This window comes from Eublepharis macularius, chromosome 3 (assembly GCF_028583425.1).
Source record: "Eublepharis macularius isolate TG4126 chromosome 3, MPM_Emac_v1.0, whole genome shotgun sequence".
In the NCBI taxonomy this organism is placed as follows: domain Eukaryota; kingdom Metazoa; phylum Chordata; class Lepidosauria; order Squamata; family Eublepharidae; genus Eublepharis; species Eublepharis macularius.
In genome coordinates, this window is record NC_072792.1 from 98270168 (window position 1) to 98297694 (window position 27527).

Sequence of the window (27527 nt, forward strand, 5' to 3'; positions counted from 1 at the left end):
TCTGTTTTTATTTAGGATGTCATGATTCAAGAACCACTTGTTCATTCTACTCAGATTTTATTAAAAATATGGGCATTTGCTGATGGATTGACTATCAATTAAATTATATCATATATGGCCTTTTTTGTGAACTGTACATGGGTGATGAAAGACAAACACACAATGGAAGATTCAGCAAAACCTTTGCTAAAATATCTGCTGTCATTCCATAACAACAGCAATCCATGACTACTGGTTCTCCACTTTTATTCCCACAAGAAAACCAGTTCAGCAGGTATTTACAGAAAATATATTTACAGTATTTCCCATATATTTTACTTACAAAAGTGTAAAAGTGTATAGTACATTTTATCAACAGAACACAATTATAAAACTCTCTAGTTACTGTATCCGGGTGCTTATTTTAACTCAACTACACTCAGATCTATTGAACCAACTACAACCCACTTTTAATAACAGCTGGCTCCAAAAAATGGTGCTATATAAAAACCAATCAGGGCTAGAAAGTGGATAGAGTTACTTCTGATGGAACAGTGTACACTGGGAAGAAATAAATTATTTGTCAAGGCTGTAAAAATATACATATACTTGCCAAGCATACAAGCTCCCTCTACAGGGTTTTCTTGAACTCTCCAGTAGCCAATTCTCAAACCCGCCTGCATAGTACCAATTCCAGCTCACAGTACAAACTCAAGGTTCCCTTAGGGTTTGCTCACTGGAAACATTCAATGCAACACCAGTTCTGTGTGAGCAGACCAGAGCTTGACTTTAAAATCTAAGCTGTAATCAAAGCCCCTAAAGTTTGTTATCTTTATTTGGGCCAGCTGTTCTTTGTCTTTTTTGGTGCCTATTTTTGTTTTACATTTATGTGTTCTTGCCAACTACCAATTTACTCAAATCAGGTGCATTTATGTTCTGATCATCCTCTTCCTCCATTCTACCAACACACATACTCCTGCTCTACATATAAGCAGATGCACCTTGATAGTCCAGGCAACCTGTATAAGTGCTTTTTCTTGCCTTCTTTTACGAGACATGCTTAATCTACTATTCTGATCAACATCCAACTACATTGTCTCCCTTCGAGTCAGAGGATTGTCCTCCACACTTAAAACAAAACACACAACACCCTCCCCCCGTTTTTCCCATAGTGAAGAAAACCCTAGAGTTAAGTCTTCTCTTCCAAGAGCTGACCAAGGAAGTCTGATCTTTTCAGATGGTGCAACTATATCAGGCAGGAATCAGAATTTGGCTCTCTTATTAACTGAGAAACAACAAAAAAAAGCCTCCTGTTCATCCGACTATAAGAAGGCAGGTAAAGAGTAGAGGATACTGAACTATATGTAGAGCCTCCATTTCCATTTGCAGCTTCATCTCTCCAGTTTCAAAGTTGTATCCAACAAAGGCAAGTGAACAAATGCATTTTTACAGCCCTGTTCATCATTCAAAATTCTACTGTAATCAGGAATCAGAGTAAGTTCTGACGAGGTCAATAACAGAACTACCACAGTTAATTGCACCCGCATTTCAAGGTAATTTCAGCACAAGATAACAGTAACTATGGGAGTAATACACGTTTTAACATGTCAGCATAGAACATTCTCCCAGGTTCTACAGTTTATCAACCAAACTAGTATTAACACAGACCTAATTAGGCATAGTAGATACAGATTCAAAAACAAGACCGCGCGCACACATTTTGACACAGCACAAAAGTAAATTAACTCAGTTTATTATCTACACATTTTATGAGGCTATTAGTGTCCTAAGTGTGTCATTATCACTTCTTCCAGAGAGTTCAAAGGAGCTTAACATGTGATATTTGGACTCAGGATCTGTCTGAATATCATCTACCTTTTTAATCCAAGCCTGAGGACCACTGTTGGATAACTGTTCTGAAGACAAGACCTGCGCGCCAGTACTTCCTGTAAACTGGCCTGGTAGAGAATTCAGCTGAGCCCAGGCATCAATCTGCAAAAGTAAGACAGCATAACAATACAATGAACTAATATGCTCTCCAATGTGGAAATGCATATGAATAACCTGAAGTAGCAAGTCACTGAAAAAGCACATTTCAAAATTGTTGAAACATTCAGACAGCAAGTCTTCAATTAATGCAGTATTTTTAAGAGAAAGAAAAATTATATTCCTGCCCGCCCACACACACACACATCAATAGACATGGGTCTTTACCAAGAACCCAAATTTATTTATTTATTTTATTTATTCAATTTATATACCACCCATCCCAGGGGCTCTGGGCGGTGAACAGTTAAAATTGATAAAAACAAAACTAAAATCAATATACAAATAATAAAACAAATTAACAAGGTGCAGTGGTGGGGAGAACCTTCCCCACCCCAAAGGTGGGAGGCCGACATGGCACCGCCCCCTTCAATCACCAAATGCCTGGCGGAACAGCTCTGTCTTACAGGCCCGGCGGAACGATAATATGTCCCGCTGGGCCCGGGTTTCCATTGACAGAGCGTTCCACCAGGCTGGGGCCAGGACTGAAAAAGCCCTGGCCCTGGTTGAAGCGAGGCGGGCTTCCTTAGGGCCGGGGACCACAAGTAAATATTTATTCGCTGATCGGAGCGATCTCCGGGGAATGTACAGGGAGAGGCGGTCCCGAAGATATGCCGGTCCCAACCCACTCAGGGCTTTAAAGGTGAGAACCAACACTTTGAACCTGATTCGGAATTCAACTGGAAGCCAGTGCAGCTGGCGCAGGACAGGTGTGATGTGTGACAGGTAAGGTATACCAGTCAGGACCCGTGCCGCCGCATTCTGGACCAGTTGTAGTTTCCGGATCAGGCCCAGGGGTAGCCCAGCGTAGAGTGAGTTACAGTAATCTAGCCTGGAGGTGACCGTTGCATGGATCACTGTAGCCAGGTCCTGGGGCGTCAGGTAGGGGGCAGGTTGCCTGATCTGACGAAGATGGAAAAATGCAGACTTGGCAACCGCCGTGACCTGGGCCTCCATCGATAGGGAGGCATCCAGGAGCACACCCAGACTCTTTACCACTGGCAAAGTTGCCAGTGGTGTCCCATCGAGGGCAGGGAGCTGGATCCCAACATCTGGCAGCCCCCGTCCCAGCTGCAGGACCTCCGTCTTCACTGGGTTCAATTTCAGCCTGCTCTGTTTCAACCATGCCGTCACAGCCTCCAAAGCTCTGGCCAGATTGTCTGGGGCCGTGTCTGGCCGGCCGTCCATCAACAGAAAAAGTTGGGTGTCATCCGCGTATTGATGACAACCCAGCCCAAACCTCCGCACCAACTGGGCGAGGGGGCGCATATAGATGTTAAATAACATTGGGGAGAGTATCGCCCCTTGGGGAACCCCGCACACCAAAGGGTGACGGGCCGATAGATCTCCCCCGAGCGCCACCCTCTGTCCCCGACCCTGGAGAAAGGAGACCAGCCACTGTAAGACACTGTAAGACACTGTAAGAATTAAGGAAATTCAGTTCCTTAATTTTTTAATTGGACATGGTCACATACATATGAACCACTGCCTTGAAGCAGAGGTCAAATGGATCAGGGTGAACAAGTGGAAATTGAATCCAAACTAGATGAGGTGATATTGCTCTGCAACATCAATCAGTGTTCTGAAAAGGACTGGCTTGACTGGTAGATCGCGGCACCATAGACACTTCATCTGACCAAATAAAGAATACAGGGCTCATTAACCTAGCCTGCTTTGTGAAAGCAGTTAGGAGCTGTTGCAGCAATGCTTTCTTCCATTTACATCTTGCACACTGATTCACCTTCCTTCTAGACCAACCTAACCTTCCCACGCTGATCAACCTGTATGTAACTTCCAGACATAACTGCTTTAATGCACTCTGTGGAGAGCTGCTCTTGAAGACAACTCAGAAGCTTCAACGGCTTCAGCAGGTAAGCCATATTTTTGTTATACAGAATGCTACAGCTGCATGGTTGCTGATCTGCATCTGGGTGGGCTCAATTCAAGATGCTGGTTCTAACTTCAGTGTCCTTCATGACATACCTGAAAGATCGCCTTTCTCCATATGAGCCCGCACGTCAGCTGAGATCAGCCCCACAGGCCCAATTGCGGTGCCCTCACTCTGTCAAGCGAGAACGGTAGGGGTAAGATCTAGAGCCTATTCAGTGAAGGCACCTACCTTCTGGAATTCTTTACCAAAGGAGGTGAGGGAAGCTATGTCACTTTCAAGTTATCACTAAGAATGTAAGACTTTCCTCTTTAGATGAGTTTTAATTTCACTGAGAACTGTTTTGATGTTTTGACTATTTTCACGGCTTTATTCAGGGCTTTAATTTGACCATTTTCATGGCTTTATTTCAGGATTTTAATTCACCCTGACCTGGACAGCCCAGGCAAGCCTGATCTCATCAAATCTCAGAAGCTAAGCAGGGTTGGCCTTGATTAGTAATTGGATGGGAGACCCCAATGAAGACCAGGGTTGCAGAGGCATACAATGACAAACCACCTCTGTTAGTCTCTTTCCTTGGAAGCCTCACCAGCAGTTGCCATAAGTTAGTTATGACTTGACAGTGCTTACCACCACCACGTTTTAATTCACTTGTAAACTGCTCTAAGTACAGCATAAAGTGATATAAAATATTTTAGTACTATTAAGAATAGTAGTAAAATAACCTATGAAAACTACCCTGAACTACAATATGCAAAACAATAGTGTTGTTAAAATTTGGTACTGTGTTAATGCACATATTGACCTGCAAAACTAACTTAGCTTTTTTCCCTACATACATGCTATACAAAATTATGCTGTTACTTTAGATTAAAACTTTCCAATCTGGTAGCACTTCTATAATTAATACAATCATGTGGATGAGTAAGTATATCATTTGTTAAAATACTGCTTTGTGAAACATCCTTTTATCAAGTGGCAACAAGTGACAGGGTCCTTTAAGTGATGACACCATTACTGTTGAATGCTATCACCTGGGAAGTTAGTTTGGCATCACAAATTTACAACATTCTGAAAAGTGAATAAAACATACTTATTTCAGTTCTGCCCACTAGTTCCTTTTTTTCTGGCTTCCTCTGGACGTTAAGTTTCATCGACTTGATTTTATAAGTTGTTTTTTGGGGTTTTTTTGTTTTTATTGTTGTTTTTACTGTTCTTTTACTGGACTTGGTTTTACTGTATTAGCATTTGTTAATGCTGGTAGCTACCTCAGGGACAAGTTGTACCATGAGGGATATAAGCATTTAAAGTACATACATCAAAATCTATCTGGAAAACCAAAAAGAAACCAAATATAACATACCCGTTCCTGCGCACGATTTAACAGGCACATTGCCTCCAGATCAAAAGTATTTTCAGTAAGCCTCTTTTGGGCTATTGTCCGCTCATTCAGTGCAGAGGATATGTCCACAGGCTAGGAAGTAATATTCAGAAAAGAAATGAGGCATTACCTGCAAAGGGTTCAACGTGTATCTATATAAAAGCCCAATATTCAGTCATACTCTAGTGTGATCAAGAAACAGAATCCTGGAAGGCAGCAGTTAAAAAGAAGCACTACACATGAATGATTTGTAATGCCCTGGGTTACCGTGTTAAATAACGGAGCACATTAAATCCCTACCTCAACCATGTTCTTAATGGCACACATATAAGTGAATGAGATTTAATCAGAATCTCCTCTGTTTGCATACAAATCTTTGCAACTGCCTATGGGAGTTGCCTGGATTGCCGCCTACATTCTGTATGTTTTGTAAACTCATAACCAATCAGTCTACTTTCTTCTAATGTAAATGTGTTTATACCAAAGTTGATAAAAACTTCCTGATTCTTACCTCCAGAGTAGCTGGGTTAGGGAAGACGTCATCTTTGTTCTCCTCTTTGTTCTTCTCAACTGGAACCCATTCTCCATATGCACTATCTGCTTCTTTTTTTCTGTGTTGAGATCCAGAAGAGACAGGAAACTCCTTTGTCAAAGTAACCTGATTTTTCGGAGGAGCTGGCTTTATGGTAGGAGTCTTTAAAAAAAAAAGCAGACTACCATTATGCATAATTATATACAATAGTGGTATTTATATTCTTAATGGTACGTTTAATAAACCATCTATCTGTATAAAACACAAAAACACGTGTACCAAATTAACCAGGCAATTTCTGAACTTTAAGTTTTAAAATACTAAAGAAATTTTTAATTGGATTTTCATCTATAAAGTTCAGGGAAAGTCACAAGTTCTATAAAAATATAAAACACTCAACTAAATCCACAAAAAGATGCACTTGTTTCAAGTCTGCCATATGTGAAATCCTCAAACATAAGCAATGTATGGGTTGAATCCCAATTAGTGTTTCCACAAGCACAAGAGTTTCCACTTACACAGCAAGATTTTCTCATATCCCATGGGAACCTGAAATGTGATTTTCCCAAGAACAGTATCTCAGGGGCATTTCAGGTCCTGTAGGAGTAATAGAGAAACACTATGCTCTACAAGCAGAAGTTCTTGCACTCACAAAAATGCCAGGGGCTAGATTCTAAGAAGTGTAAGCAGAGAATGGATCTTTTCTACCTTTCCCTTCTTGTTCCATATCTTGTACCCTCCCCCACAAACAAGTCACTCCTAGGTGTCGGGGCCCCTCAAGAATGGTGGCACACACATCAGGAGGCTATAGCTCAAGAGGTTGCAGATCTATGGAAATCACAGCCTCCTCCCCCACAGATGTGCCTTCTATTTGTACAATAAGATGAGCATCATGAACAGCATATTAATCATTAAAAAAAAAACTAGTGTAATGTTTAGCTGGTACTACACAATCAAGGAGTCATCTTACATTTGCATACAAGTTACAAGTATGTATAGTATTAAACTTTTTATGCATAATGTTGTGAGAGGGGGTCATCTTACATTCAGGTGCATCTTCCTTTTGGGTAAATACCATAATTTTGCAATAAACCAACATTATTCCAATTTGCCAGTAGTCACAATTGTCTCATTTCCCTAAAAGAAATATTATTTCTTTTCTCTAAAAGAAAAATCTTATTGTTTGTGGTTGTTTGTGGTTTCACAGCACTTACAGTTAAGTTGAAAAAAATAGGTTTGGGCTCATTGAGTTTAAAGGGGTGATTAATAAAAGGATGTTCTTCTTCCTCTTCATCAGACACATGAGGTTTATTTACAATCACATCATCTTCTTGGCTCTGTGCAATCTTCTTGCATTTCTAAAAAAAAAATTAAAAAAAACATTCTGCTGTATATGAAGGAAGATGGCAAGGATGTAAATCAGGAACAGAGACTGCCAGGAGTAGTACCATTTTCATGAACAGCAGCATATATCAGAGCCCTGGTCTTAATACAACAGACCCTGTTGAGATTGCTATGAAATTACCCCAAGTGGATAGAATAAAACACTTAAGTAAAGCTTGATTGCTGGTTTTCCACCATAAGTGGAATTAATCATGTCCATACTTAGATGCTAAAGCCACTTCATTTTCACCAGATAATCTAATAATCCTATAAGCAACACTGCATTCCATGCCCAGACATAATATGAGACTTCTTGAAAATCCTGTGGTTTCTGAAACACATTTTTATCAATCTGAAGCCGAAAACACTTTTACTGAAACTTTACTTAGATCAAGTTTCTCATTGTACTCTTACCTCAGTGAGTTCCATTATTGTCTCTTTTGCTGATTTTTGGGTAACTTTTTCTTCTTTCTTTTCTGGTGTGACAACAGGCATAAGGCTTGGTGGCAGAGGCACACCAGCCTTGGCACACATGGCAGCTGCATTTGCTTTGGCTATTTCAAGTAACTGTGCCTTGTCTACAAGAATATTAAAACATTTATTCATTACTTCATAATATATGTTCATACAGTACTTTTAGTGCAATATTTAGATCCAGAAATGCTCCTAGTTGTATAGAATTGTCATGTGTTTCAAATAACATCAAAACATTTTAAATATTTTGGAAGACATTGCTCTAGTTCTCTCTCCCCTCCCTCTGAAATCAATCTCACACTAAGGACCAATTCATAATGACACCCCTTTAATTCTCACTTCTCTCAATTTCTCCAATCCTCACTTCTCTCCATTTTATGGGGAAAAATTAGGAGATTTACAAATAAAACCTTTATAAATCATCAGTAGAAAAACAAAATAAGCCAATGACGTAAAAATAACAGAAATGTCCACAAAACAGACTTCAGACAGAAGCAGACGACAAAGCAGCTAAAAAGATAAAACTCCTAATTAAAAGTCTGGATTAAAAAAAGCCTGGTACTTGAAAGACAGTAAAGTAGACTCCATAGTAACTATCCTGTCTCTAGTTGCCACCTGCTTCACCTCTGAAGACAGGGGCACAAAGAGTAGGGCTTGCCAGGCAAATCTTAACTGGCAGGCTGGGCAGATAAGAGGAAATGGTCCTTCAAGCATCCTAGCCTCAAGCTGTATGGGGCCCTTAAGGGCATTTTGATTTGTGCCTGGAAACAGATGAGTAGCCACTACAGATATTTCAGCAGAGGGAGGATATGATATATACTACTTAAGTTTCCTTATTCTATACCAATAAGTAGTGGAAAAGTTATATCACCAGTCAGTGTGGACACAAATACAAGGCTAGACACAACACATTTCTTCCAGGCATGGCAACAAAGTCTCCAGCTGTTGATATGGTGGTTCAAAACAAGATAATGTGGATTAGTTGACACGTAACAATTGATCTCGGTGAACTACTTGAAATTACATATTTTTTCAGAGCTGTAATAAGAAAGTGGAATTGGGCAAAATCTCCTCCACTTCTTCCACCAGCAGTGCTTCCATTCTGCAAGAGTGCCAATGTTCCAAGAGTGAAATTGGAATGATTCTGCCCATCTTCCTCTACCCTGAATCCCTTGGGTAGACACAGCTCATGTAGCCTTAGCCACCAGTTTTTCAGGGGCCTAAGAGTTCCTAGGGTAAGGGAAAGGCTGGAAAGATGCATAAGACCCTCCACTGGTACTTTGTGGGATTAAACCCACTAAGATTTTAGCCATATGTAAGTTTCTTTGAGGTGGATCCCGTCTAGCATAAACACAGTAGCCCTTTTCTGCTCTCTCAACTGCACCCTGTGTCCCTTGAAACTGTGCCGCCCCTCCAGACTGTAGACCCTGGGAATAGCACAGGATTTGCAGCACTCAGTCACACTTCACACAAAACTCCTGAATCATCTCCAGGGCTTGAAAATTGATGCTCACAGTAAAGCAAAGGGCATCAATGAATCTATGCTGTCCTATATAGGTGATAACCATTTCTTTCAACAATTATGAGTGTGCTCCAGGCATCTCTTGAATAGGGAATTTGGTCCTCTGAGCCATCTGAATGAGAAGGGAGGAGGAAGCTATACTTAAGACTATCTAGGTTCAAAACCTTTTTAACAGAAAAGCTCTTCAATACACCAGATGCTACAATTTACCACGCAGTTCAAATGAAAGAATATTGACTATAGGTATTAGAGATGGACATGAACCCAAAAAAAATGAACCGCGTGATTCATGGTTCGTAGCATTCCACGGAACCTTGAACCACGAACTTCCGACCTTTTCCCAGTTCGTGGTTCCTTCTTCCGTGGCATTTTAACTGCCCTGCACCGGCTGTTGAAGCTGGTGGGGGGCGTTTGAAACAGACAGCCCCTTTCTTCTGCTGCCTGGGCAGCAGGTGAATGGGGCTATCAGTTTCACAGACCCTGCGCCGGTTTCAGCCCATCCCCAGTGCGGGGTCTGTGAAACTGACAGCCTTTCTCCTGCTGCCAGAGTGGCAGAAGAAAGGGGCTGTCAGTTTCACAGCCCCCGTGCTGGGTTCAGCCGATGGGCTGAAGCCGGTACGAGGTCTGCAAAACTCCGAACCCACGGAATGGCTGGAAAAATTCATTTGTTCCGGAAAACGTGTTCCCACAGAACGCATTTCAGTGCAAAACAAACCGGCCATTCCATACAGAATTTTGTTCCGTGGTTCGTTTCGTACCCATCTCTAATAGGTATATATTATTGTAAACCTTTACAGTGCATCTTAAAATACATGAATTTCTCAGCTTCCTTCAGGAAACTACAAACCATGCTGAGTACCATATACAGAACATGTATGAACTAGAAATATGCTGATATTGACCATCCTTAAACAGAGACTGCCTAAAATAAACTAATAAGGATGGAATCTGGGAAATTTGGGCATGTTTTTAATATATTTTAAGTACACAAAAAGTTTTTAAAATTAATTACCCAAATCAGTTAGTCGTTTAGGTGACCTGCTTGAAGACCTGGATCTCCGATGGTCAGGTGACACACTAGAGCTTCGTCTTCTCCCAGTGGATCTAGATGTACCCAGGCGCACAGGCGTTCTACTTCGGGACCGTAATCTGAGAGTTATTCTGTAACTGTCTCTTGAATCTGACCTTCTCCTTCTTCTGTCAACAGACCTAGATCGATTTCTCCGAGATCTCCTACGTCTCTCTCTTGATAAAGATCGCAGCCTTGACACTGATCTTGATCTTGTCCTTCTCCAGCGTCTTGAACATGATCGTGAGCGGGATCGTGAGCGGGGATCAGATTTTGATCTTGAGGACCTCTTCCGTGTTAATGACCGAGAACGATTCCTTCTAGAGCGTGATACTGTTCTATGGGTGTGAGATCTGGGTTCTGAACATTTACTTCTTGATCTTCTCAGCCTCTCTCTGTTTTCTGTTTTATCCAGAGATTTAGACCGGGACCTAGATTTAGATTTGGGGTGTTCAGGTGATTTTGCACGATTACACACAGATGCTTCCAAAGATTCAGTTCCTTCTGTTTTTTCAGGAGATTTGGACTTTGATCTAGATTTGGAGCTCTTTTCTTTTGACCCAGCTAAAGAGTCTTTGTCCTTTCTTCTTTCAGAGGATTTGGACCTGGATTTTGATTTAGACTTCTGGCGATCTGATGATTTTGATCTTCTATGTCTAGACTTCAGGGAAGACTCTCTTTTTTCACCAGATTTTGTTATAGATTTATGATCAGCTGACTTGGATCGTCTCCTTTTTGACCTTGCTGAAACTTCTGTTTTGTCAACAGATTTAGATCTAGATTTACGGATATCAGAAGACTGGGACCGTCTTCTTTTTGCCCTTGCTACAGTCTCTCTTTTGTCAGAAGATTTGGATCTAGATTTGCGATTGTCAGAGGACCTGGAACGTCTCCTTTTTGCTCGTACTGAAGTGTCTCTTTTATCAACAGATTTAGATCTAGATCGTCTACTTTTTTCTCTTGCTGAAGTCTCTCTTTTATCAACAGATTTAGACCTAGACTTGCGATTATCAGATGACCTAGATCGCCGGCTTTTGGTTCTTGTGGAAGTCTCTCTTGTATCAACTGATTTAGATCTAGATTTGCGATTATCAGAGGACCTAGATCGTCTCCTTTTTGTCCTCAGTGAAGTCTCCCTTTTGTCAACAGACTTAGATCTAGATCTGCGATTATCAGAGGATCTGGATCGTCTCCTCCGTGCTCTCACTGAAGATTCCCGTTTGTCAACAGATTTAGATCTAGATTTACGATGATCAGAGGACCTGGACCGCCTTCGCCTCGTCCTCAGTATTTCTTTGTCTCCTGATCTCGATCTAGATTTGCGGTTGTCAGAAGACCTGGATCGCCTTCGCCCTGTCCTCAAACACTCTCTTTTGTCAGTTGATTTGGACCTAGATCTATGATTTTCAGAGGATCTGGACCGTTTTCGCCTTGTTCTCACTGAAATTTCTCTTCTGTCATCAACTGATCTGGATCTAGACTTATGATGATCAGAGGACCTAGACCTTCTTCGCCTTGACCTTACTGGAGACTCCCTTTTATCAACAGATTTGGATCTAGATTTATAATTATCAGAGGATCTGGATCTCCTTCGCCTTCTCCTCACTGAAGTCTCTCTTTTGTCAATTGATCTGGATCTAGATTTGTGATTATCTGAGGACCTTGATCGTCTCCTCCTTGTCCTTGTTGATGCTTCTCTTTTGTCAATGGATCGTGACCTAGACTTATGATGATCAGAAGATCTAGATCGTCTCCATCTTGATCTTACCAAAGTTTCTCTTTTATCAACAGATTTAGATCTAGACTTGTGATTATCAGAGGATCTCGACAATCTTCGTCTTGTCCTGGTTGATTCTCTTCTGTCAACAGATTTGGATCTAGACTTCCGACGATCAGAAGATCTAGACTGTCTCCGCCTTGACCGCAGTGAAGTTTCTCTTTTGTCAACTGATTTAGATCTAGATTTGTGATGATCAGAAGTCCGAGAACGTCTCCGTCTAGATCTTAGTGAACTTTCTTTGCCCTCTTTTCTCTCAACAGATTTTGACCTAGATTTACGACGTGAGGTAGAATGCTTTTTACGGGAATCTGCATCATTCTTGCTTCTAGAACGTGCTCTTCTTGAAGACATCTGTCTAGAGGTGGAACGTGATCTAGACTTTTTTTTACGTTTTTTTGGCTTGGAAGGAGATTTTGACCTACTCTTTTTAGCTTTTTTCCCACTCTTACTTTTATCTTTACTTTTGCTGCTTATTTTTTCACTTTTTCTGTCTTTTGAAATGCTTCCAGCCTCTTCGTTCATTATCTCTGAAGACTTTGGAACAGCTTCTAAATGTTTATCCTTCAAAGACTCACATGAAGGGGCTTCCAGGTCTTTTCCTGTCATGACCGCAGGTTCAAGTGCAGCTTCTAAATCTTTTACCTCCACAGTTACCTGTTGACTTGCTGCCAAATTATTTTCTTCTGCTATGCATACAGGTTTTAGAGATGCTTTTAATAGTTGCTCCTCCGAAGACATCAGTATAGTCACTTCTGCATCTTTTTCCTTCATCAATGACAAAGATTCTGAAGTTGCTTCCAAATTTTTTACCTCCAAAGTGACTTCTGAAAACATTTCAGAATTCTTAGCTTGGGCTAATGCTGTATGGTCTGGTGCTGGTTCCAAATCTTTCTTCTCTCCCACACATATAAATTCTGAATTTTGCTTTGAAACTTCTACACCCTTTACTTTCATGTATTCAAGAGCTGCTTCAGAGTCTTTTGCTTTCATAGCATAAATAGATTTCAGAGATACTTCAGAGACAATTTCTGGCACAAGCACGGAAGCTGATTCTCTTTCCAAATGCTGACTCTCCAAAACTAATGGGGATTTTGAGTTTTCTTTAAAATACGTTCCTTCTTTATCAATAGAGGACTGGAAAACTTGTAGCTCTTTTACTTTGCCGACAGACTCACATTTAGGAATGTTTTCAAGATCTTTTAACTGCACAAGTTCTGGATCAGTTTCAGATTTTGCAGTATCTTTCAACTTTGTTATTCCTATAAATCCTGAATTTGCCTCTGAATTTTCAGTATTCACTACACATGCCACTTCTGCAGTAGGTTCTGAATACTTTCCCTCTACTCTGGAGACTGGCTCCACATCTGCATAAGTAACCATTAAATCTGGCACACGTGTAATTTTTGTAGTTGTTTCTGAACATTTTTCGTCATAATATAGCGGTAATTTTTTTTCTGACTCTTTCCCCATTTCTGGAACCATAGATGAAGCAGTAGCTTTGAAGTCTTCTATTTCCACAATGCTTGAAAACTGTGGAGTGGTTTCTGAAACATCTAGCACTTCTTCATATATGAGATTTTCTTCCATGCCTGTTGCCTGCCCCCTGCATACAGATTCAGCAAAAGGTTCTAAATCTTTTATTTCATGAGCACGTTTAGATTCTGGTGTTGTTTCCAGAAGTCCCTTCAGTTTCATACAGACAACCTCTGAAGTTGTTTCTGATGATTTCTCCTCTGAAATGCATTCAGATTCTGGAACAGCTTTGTGGTGAAATGGTTCCAGCACCTGATCTGTTTCTGAAACTGATTCAAAATATTTAACTTCCGTTTCTGATTTAAGAGGAGTTTCAGAATCAATCATATCCAATGCTTTCATTTCTGCAGTCATGTCAGAAGACTTCAAATCTGTTGAACTTAGATATGTTGGAGTAGTTCTTAGTTCTACTGTCCTTTCAGAGTCTCTAACTTCAGGTATGCACACAGACTCTGAAGACTTTAATTCTGATGTGTTTAGATTTGTTACAATAGGTATGGAATCTTGTGCTTCCAATATTACTTCACAATTCAGCGTCTCTCCTAAACCTTTCATCTCTGTTGTAAGTACAGACTCCACATCATCTGAATTCCCCAGTTCCAACACACAGATAGGTTCTGGAGTTGTTTCAACTGGCACTGTTGCTTCTAAAGTCTTCACCTCTCCAGCATCTACAAAGACGGAACTTGTTTCTGAATCTTTTATATCCACCATAAACAAAGACACTGTTGCATCATAATCTTCTGTCTCTGAAATTTTCACAGACTCAGAGACTGATTCAGTATATGTTTTAACCAATGCTGCTTGTGGTTTTAGATCTGTTCCAGGTTCCTTTCCTTCTGCTGTGTTTATAGCTGGCAATATGCCTTCTGTAGCGCCTGTGACTACAATAGTTTTATGTTTTTTAAAGATTTCTGAACCATTTGGAGCTGCTTCATGATCAAATTCAGTATCTACCTCTTTTTTGTCCACTGATTCTAGATTTGCTTCCCATATCTGATTTGCTTCTGAGTCTTTTCTATCTGTTACACAAGTAGGGTCAAAAGTTTCTTTCACTACTTCTACAGATGATGTTGATGCTACCAAATGTTTTACTTCAACTGCTGCTTCAATGATTTCAGATGTTTTGAATTCTTTATGCTCCGCTGCACAGACAGGGATAGGAGTTGCTTCTATACCTATCATTTCATATGTAAACAGTGATGTTGGAACTACTTGTTTTTTAACTTCCAAATTTTCAATATCCATAACACACACAGTTTCTGAATCCACTTCCAAACCTGGAACAGTCAATGTTTTATTTCCAAATGCTGTATTTGATTCTTGCATTTCATTTTTCTTTGGACATTCTTCAATAATTTCCAAGGCCTGTGATGCTGCTACTGATTCATATTCTGGGAGATCTTCAGTTTCTGCACCCCCTCTGTGGGAAGATTCTGAATCAATCTCCAAGTCCTTTGCATCCATTATCTTAGATTCTGAAACTGTTTTTGAATCTTTCAGCTGTATCACATACAAAGATTTCCGAAAGTTATCTGAATTTGTCTGTGCCATAGATTCGGAGCTATGTTCTGAAACCATGACCTCATTAATATCACCAGATTCTGAAGCATCAATCAGATCAGTTTCTAATGCATATGGAGAATCCGGAACTGCTGTAAAACTTGTTGCTTCTGTGCTTTCTTCCAATTTTTGTTTTTCTTGCAAATTACTTAATTCTTCTGGAAATAGAAGTTCTGGACTGGGTGCTGAGTATCTGACTTCCAGAGAATGCTGAGAACCTAAATTTATTTCTCTGACTTTTGTTTTCACATGCTGCAAAGATTCTAGATTTTGTACTGCATGGTGGCCTGAAATAGATTCATATTCTTCTACAGCATTCAGAAGTTTAGAAGAATCTCTTGGATCAATGAGGTCTGATGTCTGCAGTCCAAGAGTTTTATTAGGGCTGTCTACATCCAAAACAGGTGTAATTGTTTCCATTTCTTTTAGCTGTTGTATCACTGCTATGGAATCTAGTTCTGGAGTTGTTTCTGAACTTACAATATTCACCTCTTGGAAAGACTCTGAAATAAAAAATGGGCCTTTAATCTCAGCAGGTAGCTCTTTTCCTGTTATGCTTTTTACCTTCTGGGATCCCATTTCCAAACTGACTGTCTCATCAGTGTTCTGGCTCCTCCCCATATCCCCAGTAGTATCGGCTGCCTTCTCCTTTATTTCAGTCACAGAATGAGAAACAGTTTCAAGGTTTGTCTCTTTGGGCACAGCTCCAGATGGCACAAGTGTTTCCAAATATTTCACATCAGTCACTGCCTTAGATTCTTCATCCCTATTTTTCACATCTCTGTCCAGAGATTCTATTTTTTTTTCTAAATCGTTTAGCTTTGTTACTGCTGTAGATTCAACAATTTTTAAGTGTTTGACTTCCCCAGTAATTAATGCTTCAGAGTTGTTTGCATCCTCCATGTGCAGCAATTCTGGAGTTCTTTCTGAATTTTTCAACTCCATCATAGCTTCAGGTTCTGTGTAAAGCTCAAGACTGTGTTCTGAATAGTTTGTAAATATCATATGTAGTGATTCTGAGGCAGCATCTAAATCTCTCTCTTCTCCATCACCAGGCTTAAGATTAATTTCTGAATCTTCTCTTTGTGCCACCACATCAGACTGTAAAACATCTTTCACATGTTTCATTTCTGTCATATGAAAAGTTTCTGAAATAGTTTCTAATTTTTTCAATGTCATTGAACATTCTTCTGGAACTTTTTTCAAATCCTTAAGATTGACCACAGTCTCACTTTCTGTATCTGTCACAGCTACATGCTTTGAAACATCCAGGTATTGAGTTTTTGCTATATCCAGAGTTTCTGCAGCTGTTTCTGAATCATTGATCTCTGGAACTGTTTCAGATCTTGGAATGCTTTCAGAAACTTTCACTTCAACTACAGTATCAGAATCTTTAGTAACTTCAACAACAGCCATATCTCCCCTCTCATTCACTGCAGTTTCTAAAGATGCTTCCAAATAATTAATTGGAATAGATCCTGCAAGTTCTGAAAAACTGTCTAGATTCTTCAGACATACTGTTTCAAGAGTATCTGGAATAACATCCCATTTTTCTTTTTCTGACTGACATACAGGTGTTGCTCCTGAACATCTCTCATCCACCTCCTCAAATTCTGTAGCAGTTTCCAAATTTTTTGTTTCTACTTCTGTAGCCAAAAGATATGCTCCAGAATCAGTCCTAACCTCCAATTCTGGCATTCCTTTGAAATCTTTCGTATCTGCTACAATTTCAAGAGACTTCTGAGATTTCTGTGGATCTTTTAGTTCCATTACAATTGTAGAAGTTTCTGCTTCTTTTAGTTCTCTCACCTCTCCCATTGTCTCAGCATCAACAATCACTCCAATGCATTTACATTCATCAGATTCTGTAATTCTTTCTGAATCTTCTGGCCAAATCTTAGGTTTAAGTGCTAGAGAGAACTTAGGATCTTTTTCAGTGACTGTACACACAGATTCAGGAAAGCTTTCCAAATCTTTCATCTCTATTCTAGACTGTGTCAATACTTTCCCCCCCAAATCTTTCATCATGACATTTCTTTCAGTATTTTGCTGTAATTCATCTTTCATATCTGTAAGTGCATCATCTTTTAGACTAGTTTCAGAAGCTTTCACCTTTGCTTTATTCAAAAATTCTGAAGTTGCTTCAAAATCTTTCCCTACCACCATAGCCAAAAATCCCAACGTTGTTACAGAATCCTTGGCTTCTCCAACGGTCTCCAAAGGACTTTTCATGAATTTACACCCAGTCTTTTCAAATGAAGTTGATTCCGGTTGTGTTATGATTTCTGGATTCAAAGATTCTGAGACAAAGTCCAACTCTTTTACTTCCACTGAAAAAGGCTCCACCCTTGTTTCCAAGCTTTCTAGCCCTGCACACGCATGCTTCAGACTATTCTCGGAAACATTTATATTTTCTGCAGTCTGCAATGCTGAATAAGACTCTGGCTTTTCCATTTCTTTTATATCAGTCTCTGCAACCCTGGCCATGCAAATATCATCACTTTCAACATCAGCAGTATTTAAAGATTCATCCTCATCCTCTACTTGCAAATGCACAGGCAGGTTGGTATGCTGGCAGGTTTCCAATTCTCTTTCATTAGTTAGCTGTACTTCACAGATCTCCTGAATATTGATCAAAACAGAATCTTCTTCACATACATCCAGTTTGCTGGTATCTGGATTAGATGTATCATGTGAATTTGCCAAAGATGAGTTTAGGTTTTCATACACAGTTTTTTCCATAAAGAGAGATGCAGGTCCTATATCCACATTCTCTGCACTCAACACTAAGCTTTCTGGATTCAAATGAGAATCAGGCTGTATATCTCCACATCCTTTGTGATCAGAGCTTAATTTTGATTCTTTGGACTGCTTCTTATATTTTTTCTCTTTTTTCTCCTTCTTTCTTTTCTTCTTCTTTTTGTCTTTGTGTTTCTTATCCTTTTTAGACTTTTTTCTTGGAGTTTCATCTTGCACTTCATCAGGTATGCCTCTTTTAGTGGAACGAGACTTATTTTTCACTGTTTCCAGTTCAACATCTAAAAAAACGTATTTTTGTTAAAATTATTAAAACAAAAACGCAAAGAGCTGTATCCTGTTACTCAGTCCTGCTGACTGTACTGCCTTGGTCTTTTCATTCTTAGGCCTGAAATACATGAAAGCTTCAAAATTCTCAACAATGCTCATTCATGTTAAATTCCATTATTACAATCAGAGAAGTTAAATTTATCTTGCAATTTATAAATGAACTTTCCATAGTTATTACTTCGCTGATTGTAATAATGGGATTTAATGTGAATGAACATTGTTGAGTTTTCATTGGTGCCCTGACCTGGGCCATTTCCCCACGATCTAAAAATAGCCCAATACTCGTGGAAGTCTGCCAGCTTCCTTGCACGATTTTTTATGCCATCCATTTACAAAACGGAGGCATGCGGTGACTATGACTATTTTTAGACAGCGGACAAATGGTGGCCTTGGATAGCCTATGAAAGTCTGATCTCATCAGATCTTGGAAGCTCAACAGGGTCAGCCTTGGTTACTAATTGGATGGGAGAGCTCCAATGAAGACCAGGGTTGCAAAGGCAGGCAATGGCAAATCACCTCTGTTAGTCTCTTGCCATAAAAACCCCACCAGGGGTTGCCATAAGACAGCTATGACTTGACAGCACTCTCCACCACCACAGATACAGAATTTCTCCTTTAATGTAACTTAATTAGGATAAAATATTTATTTCTAGTCGCTTTTACATAGTGAATATAAAGACTTGAGATGCAGCCAGTTTGCCCAAATAGTAAACAGGTCAGTTCTATCCTTTTACGTAAGACATAAATATTTTGAAAGACATAATTAAAAAAAGCAATGCTAAGAATTTTTATCTTTTAAAAATGGGTTCAAAATTGATACTGTGGGTTTAGAGAAAATAATAAATAAGTATTTCATATTTACCTGTTTTGTACTGTGATTCTGCACCCAAGACCTCTGATAGTACTTGCTCTATCTTCTGTACCAGTGGATCATTCTGAAGAGTTCCAATTGATACAACTGTATCATTCGCAGAGTTCACTTGCTCAGATGAATTTATTTCACCATTCTGTTGAGCTACCTTTCCACTAGTCAAGAAATATACACAAAGAACCTTGTTTAAGATACATATTAAAAAGTATTCACATTCATCCATTTCTTAAAGAAAATAATGAATTGGATCCTGTCAAACTTTGGAAACAAACTCAGATAAAGAACTTGCACAGCAGCTGGAGTAGGTATTTCTAGCTATCACTCCTTCCACCAAATCTCACATTGTTCCCAAGGGCCCACAATTTCAGGGAGCAAGCTGGGGGAGGCTACAAGGATCTGCAAATTGAAAGGGAAATTCCCTTCAGTGAACTCATTCCCCATTCACAGTTTGATAAACAAACCAATACAAAAACCACTATGAAAATCACCGAGATTTATCTGTAGCGATACCCAACAAAATAAGAGGGAAAACTCAACTAGCAGAATCTAGTAGTCATATTTATTTATTTAAAATATTAATATGTTCAACTTTCTCCTGAGCATCTCAGGACCATTAAAGCAAGAGATATAAAATTAAAAACGAATTTAAAATCCAGCACAGTATGCCTAGGCAGCCCCAAAAGCTTTCAGTAACAGCTCTGTTTTGCAGTCTTGCTGGAAAACAAGGAGGTAGGAGCTCCCTTAACTTCTTCTGGCTGTTCCAGAGGCAAGGGGCTGCCACTGAAAAGGCCTGAGCCTGCCTTAGACAAGGGCGTGCTAACAGTAGAGTTGTTGAGAAGAACAAACACTGCCGCATGGAAACATGGAGGGAGAGGCTGTTCTTCAAGTATGTGAGTAATAAGGAATTTGAAAATCATCAGCAACATTGAACTGGACCTGAAAAGTAATCAGCAACCAGCGAAGAGACATCAGAATAGGAGTGACATTTTTCTGCTGGCTAGCCCCAGATAACAAACATGCTGCCATGTTTTGTACTATTTGCAGTTTCTAGTTCATCTTTAAGAGCAGGCCCATGCAGAGCATGCTACGATATAGCTTTGTGACTACTGAAGCATGGGATCAGCATGGCCAGACTGGGTATTTGCAAATAGAGATCCTACTTACTAACTAGATATAGTTGGGGGGGGCATTTTTCACAGTCATGGATACCACTTCTCCAACAGGATACCCAGATCCAGCAAGACTCCCAAATTTTTTAACAATTTTTCAGCAAAAATAGCTAACCATAGATGAGAGAAAGAACATCTTTCCTTTCCAACAATCACTTCTGTCTTATCATGATTCATCTTCAGATTGTCCACCATTACCACTCAACAAAGACAAAAAGAGCAGTAAAGGGTGACTTATTCAGACTAATATATGCTGGGCATCACCAGCAAATTGATGACACTGACTCCAAAATTTCAAATTATCTCACTAAAGGGTCTTACATAGATATTAAACAACATGGGAGCACTGTGGCTCCCCGCACCCTCGATGTCAGCTCACATTCAGCATCTCCTACTGCAAGCTTTTATGAGTGGTCTAAAAGAAGAATACAGAACCATCTCTACACAGCTTCATCAAGATCCACCTGGACATCTAGGCACTGTAGCATGGTGATTAAAAGTCTGGGCTGCAAATCAGCACTCTGCTGGTTCAAATCCCACTACTGCCTGAAATTCAGCTGGTGACTTTGGGTAAGTCACTCCTCTCAGCTCCAGCTGTATTGTGGGGATAATAACAACAATGACTTTATTCACTGCCTTGAGTGGGGCACTAATCTGACTAGAAGAGCAGTATATATGCGCAGTTATTATACAAGTGGAGTTATTATTGCAGGGTCCACTGTATAAAAGGCTATATGCTCCATAAAATTCTACTGCTAAACACTGTAAAAACCACCAGTGAAATACCACGAAGAGTAAAATTACACATCTGAAATAAATCAATACAGCTGCTGAAATCAATAAAACTGCAGAAAGCGCAACAAATATCCTTTTAATATATACAGTCCAAAGCATCAATAGTGCCCATTAATTCCATTTTTACTTAAACCAACCTATCAGTGACTGTATCATATGTTCAGATATGAATGAAAAGGAATGGAGATAGAAAACTGGACATTTTACATTTTGTCTGCTGTCTTTGTTTGAAACCCTAAACCAATTGACAAGATATATATTAAATCATTTTAAAACATCCATGTTGTTAACATAATACTACACAGTTATGGATTAATGTAGATAATCCACAGGGCTATTAATCAGAATTTCACGGCACAACAGCAGAATCAGAAGCATGCAACTATATGTATCTTTATCACAAAATTATTTAAGCATCGTTAGTCTAAGAATGGGGAGGAAGGGTGGCTGCAATGAAGGTACTAAGGTACAACTGCCACCAAGATGCAACCTTTGAATGCAAATTTTGAAGTAGTGTTTCCCCAAAGTTTAAATAATAAATGACAGTTAAACTTTTCTCATTAGATCTGTAAAAGTTAGCATTTATCCTATCTCAGTTGTATATGGATTATTTTTTCAGAATGATCATTTGTTAAGTACAATTTGTGAGCATTCAAAGAATTTTAGACTTAATATAGCAATATGTAAATGGTGACTCTTCTGCATCATACCAGTTTCATAGCAGAAAAGGAGATGGGTGGGATATAAATGAAGCAAATAAGTAAATAAGTATTGTCAGGGAGGTTGTTTCGGGTTATTTTGCATGTTTTAAATTTGAACCATTGGAAAAGGCAGAGTATAAACATTTTAATTGCCAAATATTTGATTATACTGCAAGTGTGTAAGAATATATATATATAGTATATAGATTATAGCAAAGCTTTTGACTGTATGGATCATGAAAAGCTATGGAGAGTGTTAAAAGAAATGGGGGTGCCACAACATCTGATTGTTTTGATGCACAACCCATACTCTGGACAAGAGGCTACTGTCAGGACAGAGTATGGGGATACTGAATGGTTTCCAATTAGCAAGGGTGTCAGACAAGGATGCATATTATCTCCCTACCTGTTCAAACTCTATATCATAATGAAAGATGGATTAGATCTAGAAGAAGGTGGAGTGAAAATTGGTGGAACATTAACCATTTGAGATATGCAGGTGACACCATGTTACTGACAGAAAATAGTGAAGACTTGAAATGACTACTGATGAAGGTTAAAGGAGAAAGCGCCAAAGCAGGATTACAGCTGAACATCAAGAAGACAAAAGTAATGACTACTGAGGAATTATACAATTTTAAAGTTGACAATGAGGAAATGGAAACTGTTCAAGATTTTCTATTCCTTGGCTCAATCATCAACCAAAAGGGAGAGTGCAATGAAGAAATCAGAAGAAGACTGAGACTTGGAAGAGCAGCTGTGAGGGAGCTAGAGAAGATCCTTAAAGATAAAGATGTCTCTCTGGGAACCAAGATCAAGATAATCCAAACTATGGTATTCACCATTACTATGTATGGATGTGAAAGTTGAACAGTGAAGAAAGCTGACAGGAAGAAAATTTATTCATTTGAAATGTGGTGATGGATGAGAGTTTTGTGGATATCATGGATGGCCAAAAAGACAAATAAGTGGGTACTAGATCAAATAAAGGCTGAATTCTCCCTAGAATCTAAAATGACAAAACTGAGGTTATCGTACTTTGGTGACATCATGAGAAGACAAGATTCTCTGGAAAAGCCAATAATGCTAGGAAAAGTAGAAGGCAGTAGGAAACAAGATGGCTTGACTCAATAAAAGAAGCCACGTACAGTTTGCAGGATCTGAGCAAGTCTGTTAATGATAGGATGTTCTGGAAGTCTTTCATTCATAGGGTTGCCATAGGTCGGACGCGACTTGACACTACATAATACACACACATAGTGTAAGTAGAGATGTAAAGGCCTGGAGGAAAAGAACTAAAAAAACTAGAAAAAATAGCAACAAAAATGGTTGTTGTGGGTTTTCCGCACTGTGTTGCCGTGGTCTTGGCATTGTAGTTCCTGACGTTTCGCCAGCAGCTGTGGCTGGCATCTTCAGAGGTGTAGCACCAAAAGACAGAGATCTCTCAGTGTCACAGTGTGGAAAAGATGTTGGCAGGTCCTTTATATCTACTCAGGAGGGGTGGGGTTGAGCTGAGTCATCCTGTAAGAGTTTCCCAGGGTGTGGAATGCTAATGGCGGGAGGCTTCACTATATCCTGAGGAGGTTCTTTTGCATATGGATTGGTGCTTGATGTGCTAATCTTCTCTGCAGGGCTATTGTCGGGTGTAGAGTGTTTTGTTAGCCTGGTGTTTTTCAGAACTGGAAACCATGCTCTGTTCATTCTTAAGGTTTCTTCTTTCCTGTTGAAAGGTTTCCTTCTTTCCGAAGAGCAATCAAACCCAGGATGAATCAAACAACCAAGGAAAAACAGTCTCCTACAGGAAAAGTGCTTTTGCCATATATCAAAGGAATTACTGATCAGATGGGAAAGCTTATGAAAAAGCATAACCTTCAAGCAGTATTCAGACCCACCCGAAAAATACAACAGATGCTACGATCAGCAAAAGACAGTAGAGACCCCCCTCACCTCTGCAGGAGTATACCGTATACCCTGCAGCTGTGGACAAGTTTACATCGGGACCACAAAGGGCAGGATCCAGACAAGAATAAAAGAACATGAAAGACACTGCAGACTTGGACAACCTGAAAAATCAGCAGTGGCTGAACATAGCCTAACTCAAGCAGGACACAGTATCTTATTCCAGGACACCAAAATACTGGACAACACTTCCAACTACTCTGTCACACTGCACAGGGAAGCCATTGAAATTCACAAGCATAAGCAAAACTTCAACAGGAAAGAAGAAACCTTAAGAATGAACAGAGCATGGTTTCCAGTTCTGAAAAACACCAGGCTAACAAAACACTCTACACCCGACAGTAGCCCTGCAGAGAAGATTAGCACATCAAGCACCAATCCATATGCAAAAGAACCTCCTCAGGATACAGTGAAGCCTCCCGCCATTAGCATTCCACACCCTGGGAAACTCTTACTGGATGACTCAGCTCAACCCCACCCCTCCTGAGTAGATATAAATGACCTGCCAACATCTTTTCCACACTGTGACACTGAGAGATCTCTGTCTTTTGGTGCTACACCTCTGAAGATGCCAGCCACAGCTGCTGGCGAAACGTCAGGAAATACAATGCCAAGACCACGGCAATACAGCCCGGAAAACCCACAACAACCATCGTTCTCCAGCCGTGAAAGCCTTCAACAAAGCAACAAAAATGCTGATCTTTTTTCCCCGGGGTATTCCCACGAACTTTTTTGTGGATGTACTAAAAAAAACACCCCATGAAATATTTTCTATTTTGGAATCAGTAAAATAATTTTGAAGAATTTTTTTAGTTTACTCAAAATGTATAGCATGAAGATGTTTAGGTAAGACTATTATAAAAATCAGAGTATCTTTCTATATTGTAAACATATACAACATATCTTCAAGGATATGTTGTTTAAAAATGACGGATTGATCCATAGTGAAACGAAGATAATACACTACTGAAGAGTTCAATGTTTTCAGTTTTACAAAGACAAAGTAAAGATTAAGTTACTATCCAAATATGCTGCTAGTGTAGTTACATGAGACTATATTTATCCAAATACACTTTTTTCTTCTTTCTTCCTATTTTTTGCACTTTACAATTTTTTTCTTTCATTATTTCCACTTTACAAATTTGTGCTGACACACATATGATTTAAATGTTTTAAATATTTCACTGTTTGTTTGTTTTAGAGAAGAGTGTCCTGGTTGGAAACTTTATAAAGCTACCAACTTTTGCTGGTAAGCGCTGCCCACTTTTTGTGTGTTCCATATAATTCAGATGTATTCTAAACAGTAAAATACCAGGCATTGTAATAAATGAAATTTCTCATTGTTACCAAAATCCAATTTTTGTACTCAATGAAAATGCTAATTATTACACAAACAAAAGATAATAATTCTGTAACTTTTCTATAATAATCCTCACACACTAAAAATACAAAATAACAAATACAAAAAAACTATCAAGTATCAGTAGTTGCATTTTAGCTTTGCTGTAGCTTTCACAATACATATTCCAGACCTTTGGGTCCAAGAATCTTCACCAAAACCTATAATGTAACACCTCATGAGCAAGTAAATGATTTAATTCCACTGTTCAAAACAACTGAGTTCTAATCAAGTAAGACCATGCACAAAGGGTCTTCTAGCTACTCTTCTTCTGGTATTATGTGCATTTACTTTTAAAATTCATAACCTGCTTTTCAGTTCGATCATAGCCAAGAGAGGCACTAAAAATCTTCATAGTATGCATTAGCTTCCTTTTGCTGAACTGTATTTTACCTTTGTAACCAACTTTTTGCAGTACAGTATGCTATATCATGTGTACTAGAGCATTATTTATCGGAGGTGTCTAATTCAACAGGATTTTAAAAATGTGATCTTCCTTGAGTCACAGTGAGAAAGAGAGACTACAAGTGAAGAAAATACTTTAAAAAAAATAAAGAACTTTCCTGATGCTCCCTCTGCCTAAGAATTCTACAAAAGTACTCAGGATACTTCCAAAATATACAGCTCTTCATAGCTTTTGACCCATTTATAAAATCACCCGAGCCTGAGAGCGCCCAGAACTCTTAACCACTTCGAAACGTCTGATCATTCAGTATCTGGTCTGGATACTTCACGGAACTCCAAGGGCGACTTTACAGAGAAGGCCTTCTATGAGCCCTTGCCAAATCCCGCTCTCATCTCCTCCCCTCCCACCCTTCAGTCCCCCTCAGAAGCTCTTCATGCCACGCACTAGTCTTCCCTGCCTGCCTTTCTAGTTGGTTACTGCATGAACTCGCGACTAGGCCGCGCGAGGAAAGCCCTCCTTCCCGTCCCCCATCCCCGCGTCGCTGTCACTCCTCTCCCCGCACTCCGGGCCCTTCCGGTCTGCCTTCGCGGCCCCTCCCCCACCCCATCCGCTTCGCCCGTTACTCCGAGCACATCCGTAGATATCTCCCCCGACCCAGCGGCGCCCCCTCCCCCTTACCTGCCGAAGTGCTGCTCCTGAATCTCCCGGAACTTACTAACCACAAAGGACCGAAAAATCTGCTCGATGTTAGTCGCCATGACAGCCTCGCGCCGCCAACCCCCTCCTTCCCTGTGAGACGCAGATCCGCCTGCGCTCTACAATGCAACACCGGAAGTCGAAGAGGCCGCCTCCACCCCCACTTCCTGTACGGCCTCTAGCCGCCGATTGCAGGCTTTGTTCGGGGTGGAGTCTGTGTCCTCCTGCTCTACCATCGAAAGGAGCTATAAAGTCCTAGCTCGGTTGCAAGGATTCGAAATGGACGTTGTCTACGCGCGTAACATTCGTCATTAACTCCCTTCCCCCTGCTAGCGCCTTAGTGGAATAAAGTCTGTGGAGGAAGAACTTGCAAGACTGTAGCAGTAATTTATGTGACTTCGGGAAGCGCAAGAAACTATACTTTTCCTCGTCACGTTAACAGCCGCCGCGATCTTTGTGTGCCGTCAGATGTAATTAAAACGCATTTACGAAGAAGTACGGAAAAGCTCAAGGAAGCAGCCGGTGGACGTCCTTTTTCATCCCCCCGCCCAACCTCGAGCACAACGGCCATGTTGTTGTTGATACCGCAGTGCTCCGTTCCCATTCTGGGCCGGGTTGAGCTTCCCAACTCTGGGTTGGGAAATTCCTGGAGATTTGGCGGTGGAGTCTGTGAGGACAATTTGAGGATGGTAGGGCAGTAGAGCTCGTTAGGGTATAATGCTATACGATCCACCCTCAGAAGCTGCCATTTTCTCCAGGGGAACTGATCTTTGTAGTCTGGAGAGCAGCTGTACGTCTTTGAGATCTCCAGGCCCCACCTGGAGGTTGGCAACCATTTCTTGACAAAGGGAGGCGAAAGCATACAACTTGTGGGATTAGGTGAAGCTTATCTCGTCTATCGTAGAAAAGTGAGACTTCAGAGTTGCCCCTAAGTGTGTGTGTGATGTTTCTGGGACGACAAACTACTAAACTGAAGAATGAATAGCAGCTAAAAAATACCTTGTATAGCTATCTCTTTTAGATCTAAGGTCATGTGACCTTAGGGGAAGTGTGCAATCTACCTGTTACCTAAAAATATTTAAAATAAATGTTTCTAAATTGTAATTCTATTAGTAGACAGACTATGCATATTTACTTGTAAATCTACATATGGCTGTTGTCTAACTCCCAAATATACTGTGTAGTATTTGCCTCTGTTATTTATTTATTACATTTGCTAACTGACTTTTCTACCATAAAGGAGCTCAAGGCAGCTTACAATCTTTAAAAAAACTATAACAAAAAAAAGTTTTAA

At 40.0% G+C, this 27527-nt stretch overlaps 1 protein-coding gene across 11 annotated transcripts in view; it reads right to left on the minus strand.

The window, feature by feature from the left end:
• The window catches only part of SON (SON DNA and RNA binding protein), a 44199-nt gene extending 17854 nt beyond the window's left edge, over positions 1-26345 (minus strand). For 10 of the 11 annotated variants that reach the window (XR_008596650.1, XR_008596651.1, XR_008596652.1 and 7 more), the window contains exons 1-8: positions 26216-26345; positions 19100-19263; positions 10218-18188; positions 7624-7787; positions 7041-7184; positions 5806-5988; positions 5277-5387; positions 1855-1971 (exon numbers count right to left, since the gene is read on the minus strand). Coding sequence is in view for 8 of the 11 variants with exons in the window: in XM_054973402.1 (XP_054829377.1) it covers positions 1855-1971; positions 5277-5387; positions 5806-5988; positions 7041-7184; positions 7624-7787; positions 10218-18188; positions 19100-19263; positions 26216-26295 (8934 nt within the window). In the remaining 3 variants the exon portion in view is untranslated. Of the gene's footprint in view, positions 1-1854; positions 1972-4008; positions 4088-5276; positions 5388-5805; positions 5989-7040; positions 7185-7623; positions 7788-10217; positions 18189-19099; positions 19264-26215 lie in introns of those variants that run through there. The other variant, XM_054973410.1, reaches the window with a different exon arrangement.
• Positions 26346-27527: the final 1182 nt, after the last annotated feature.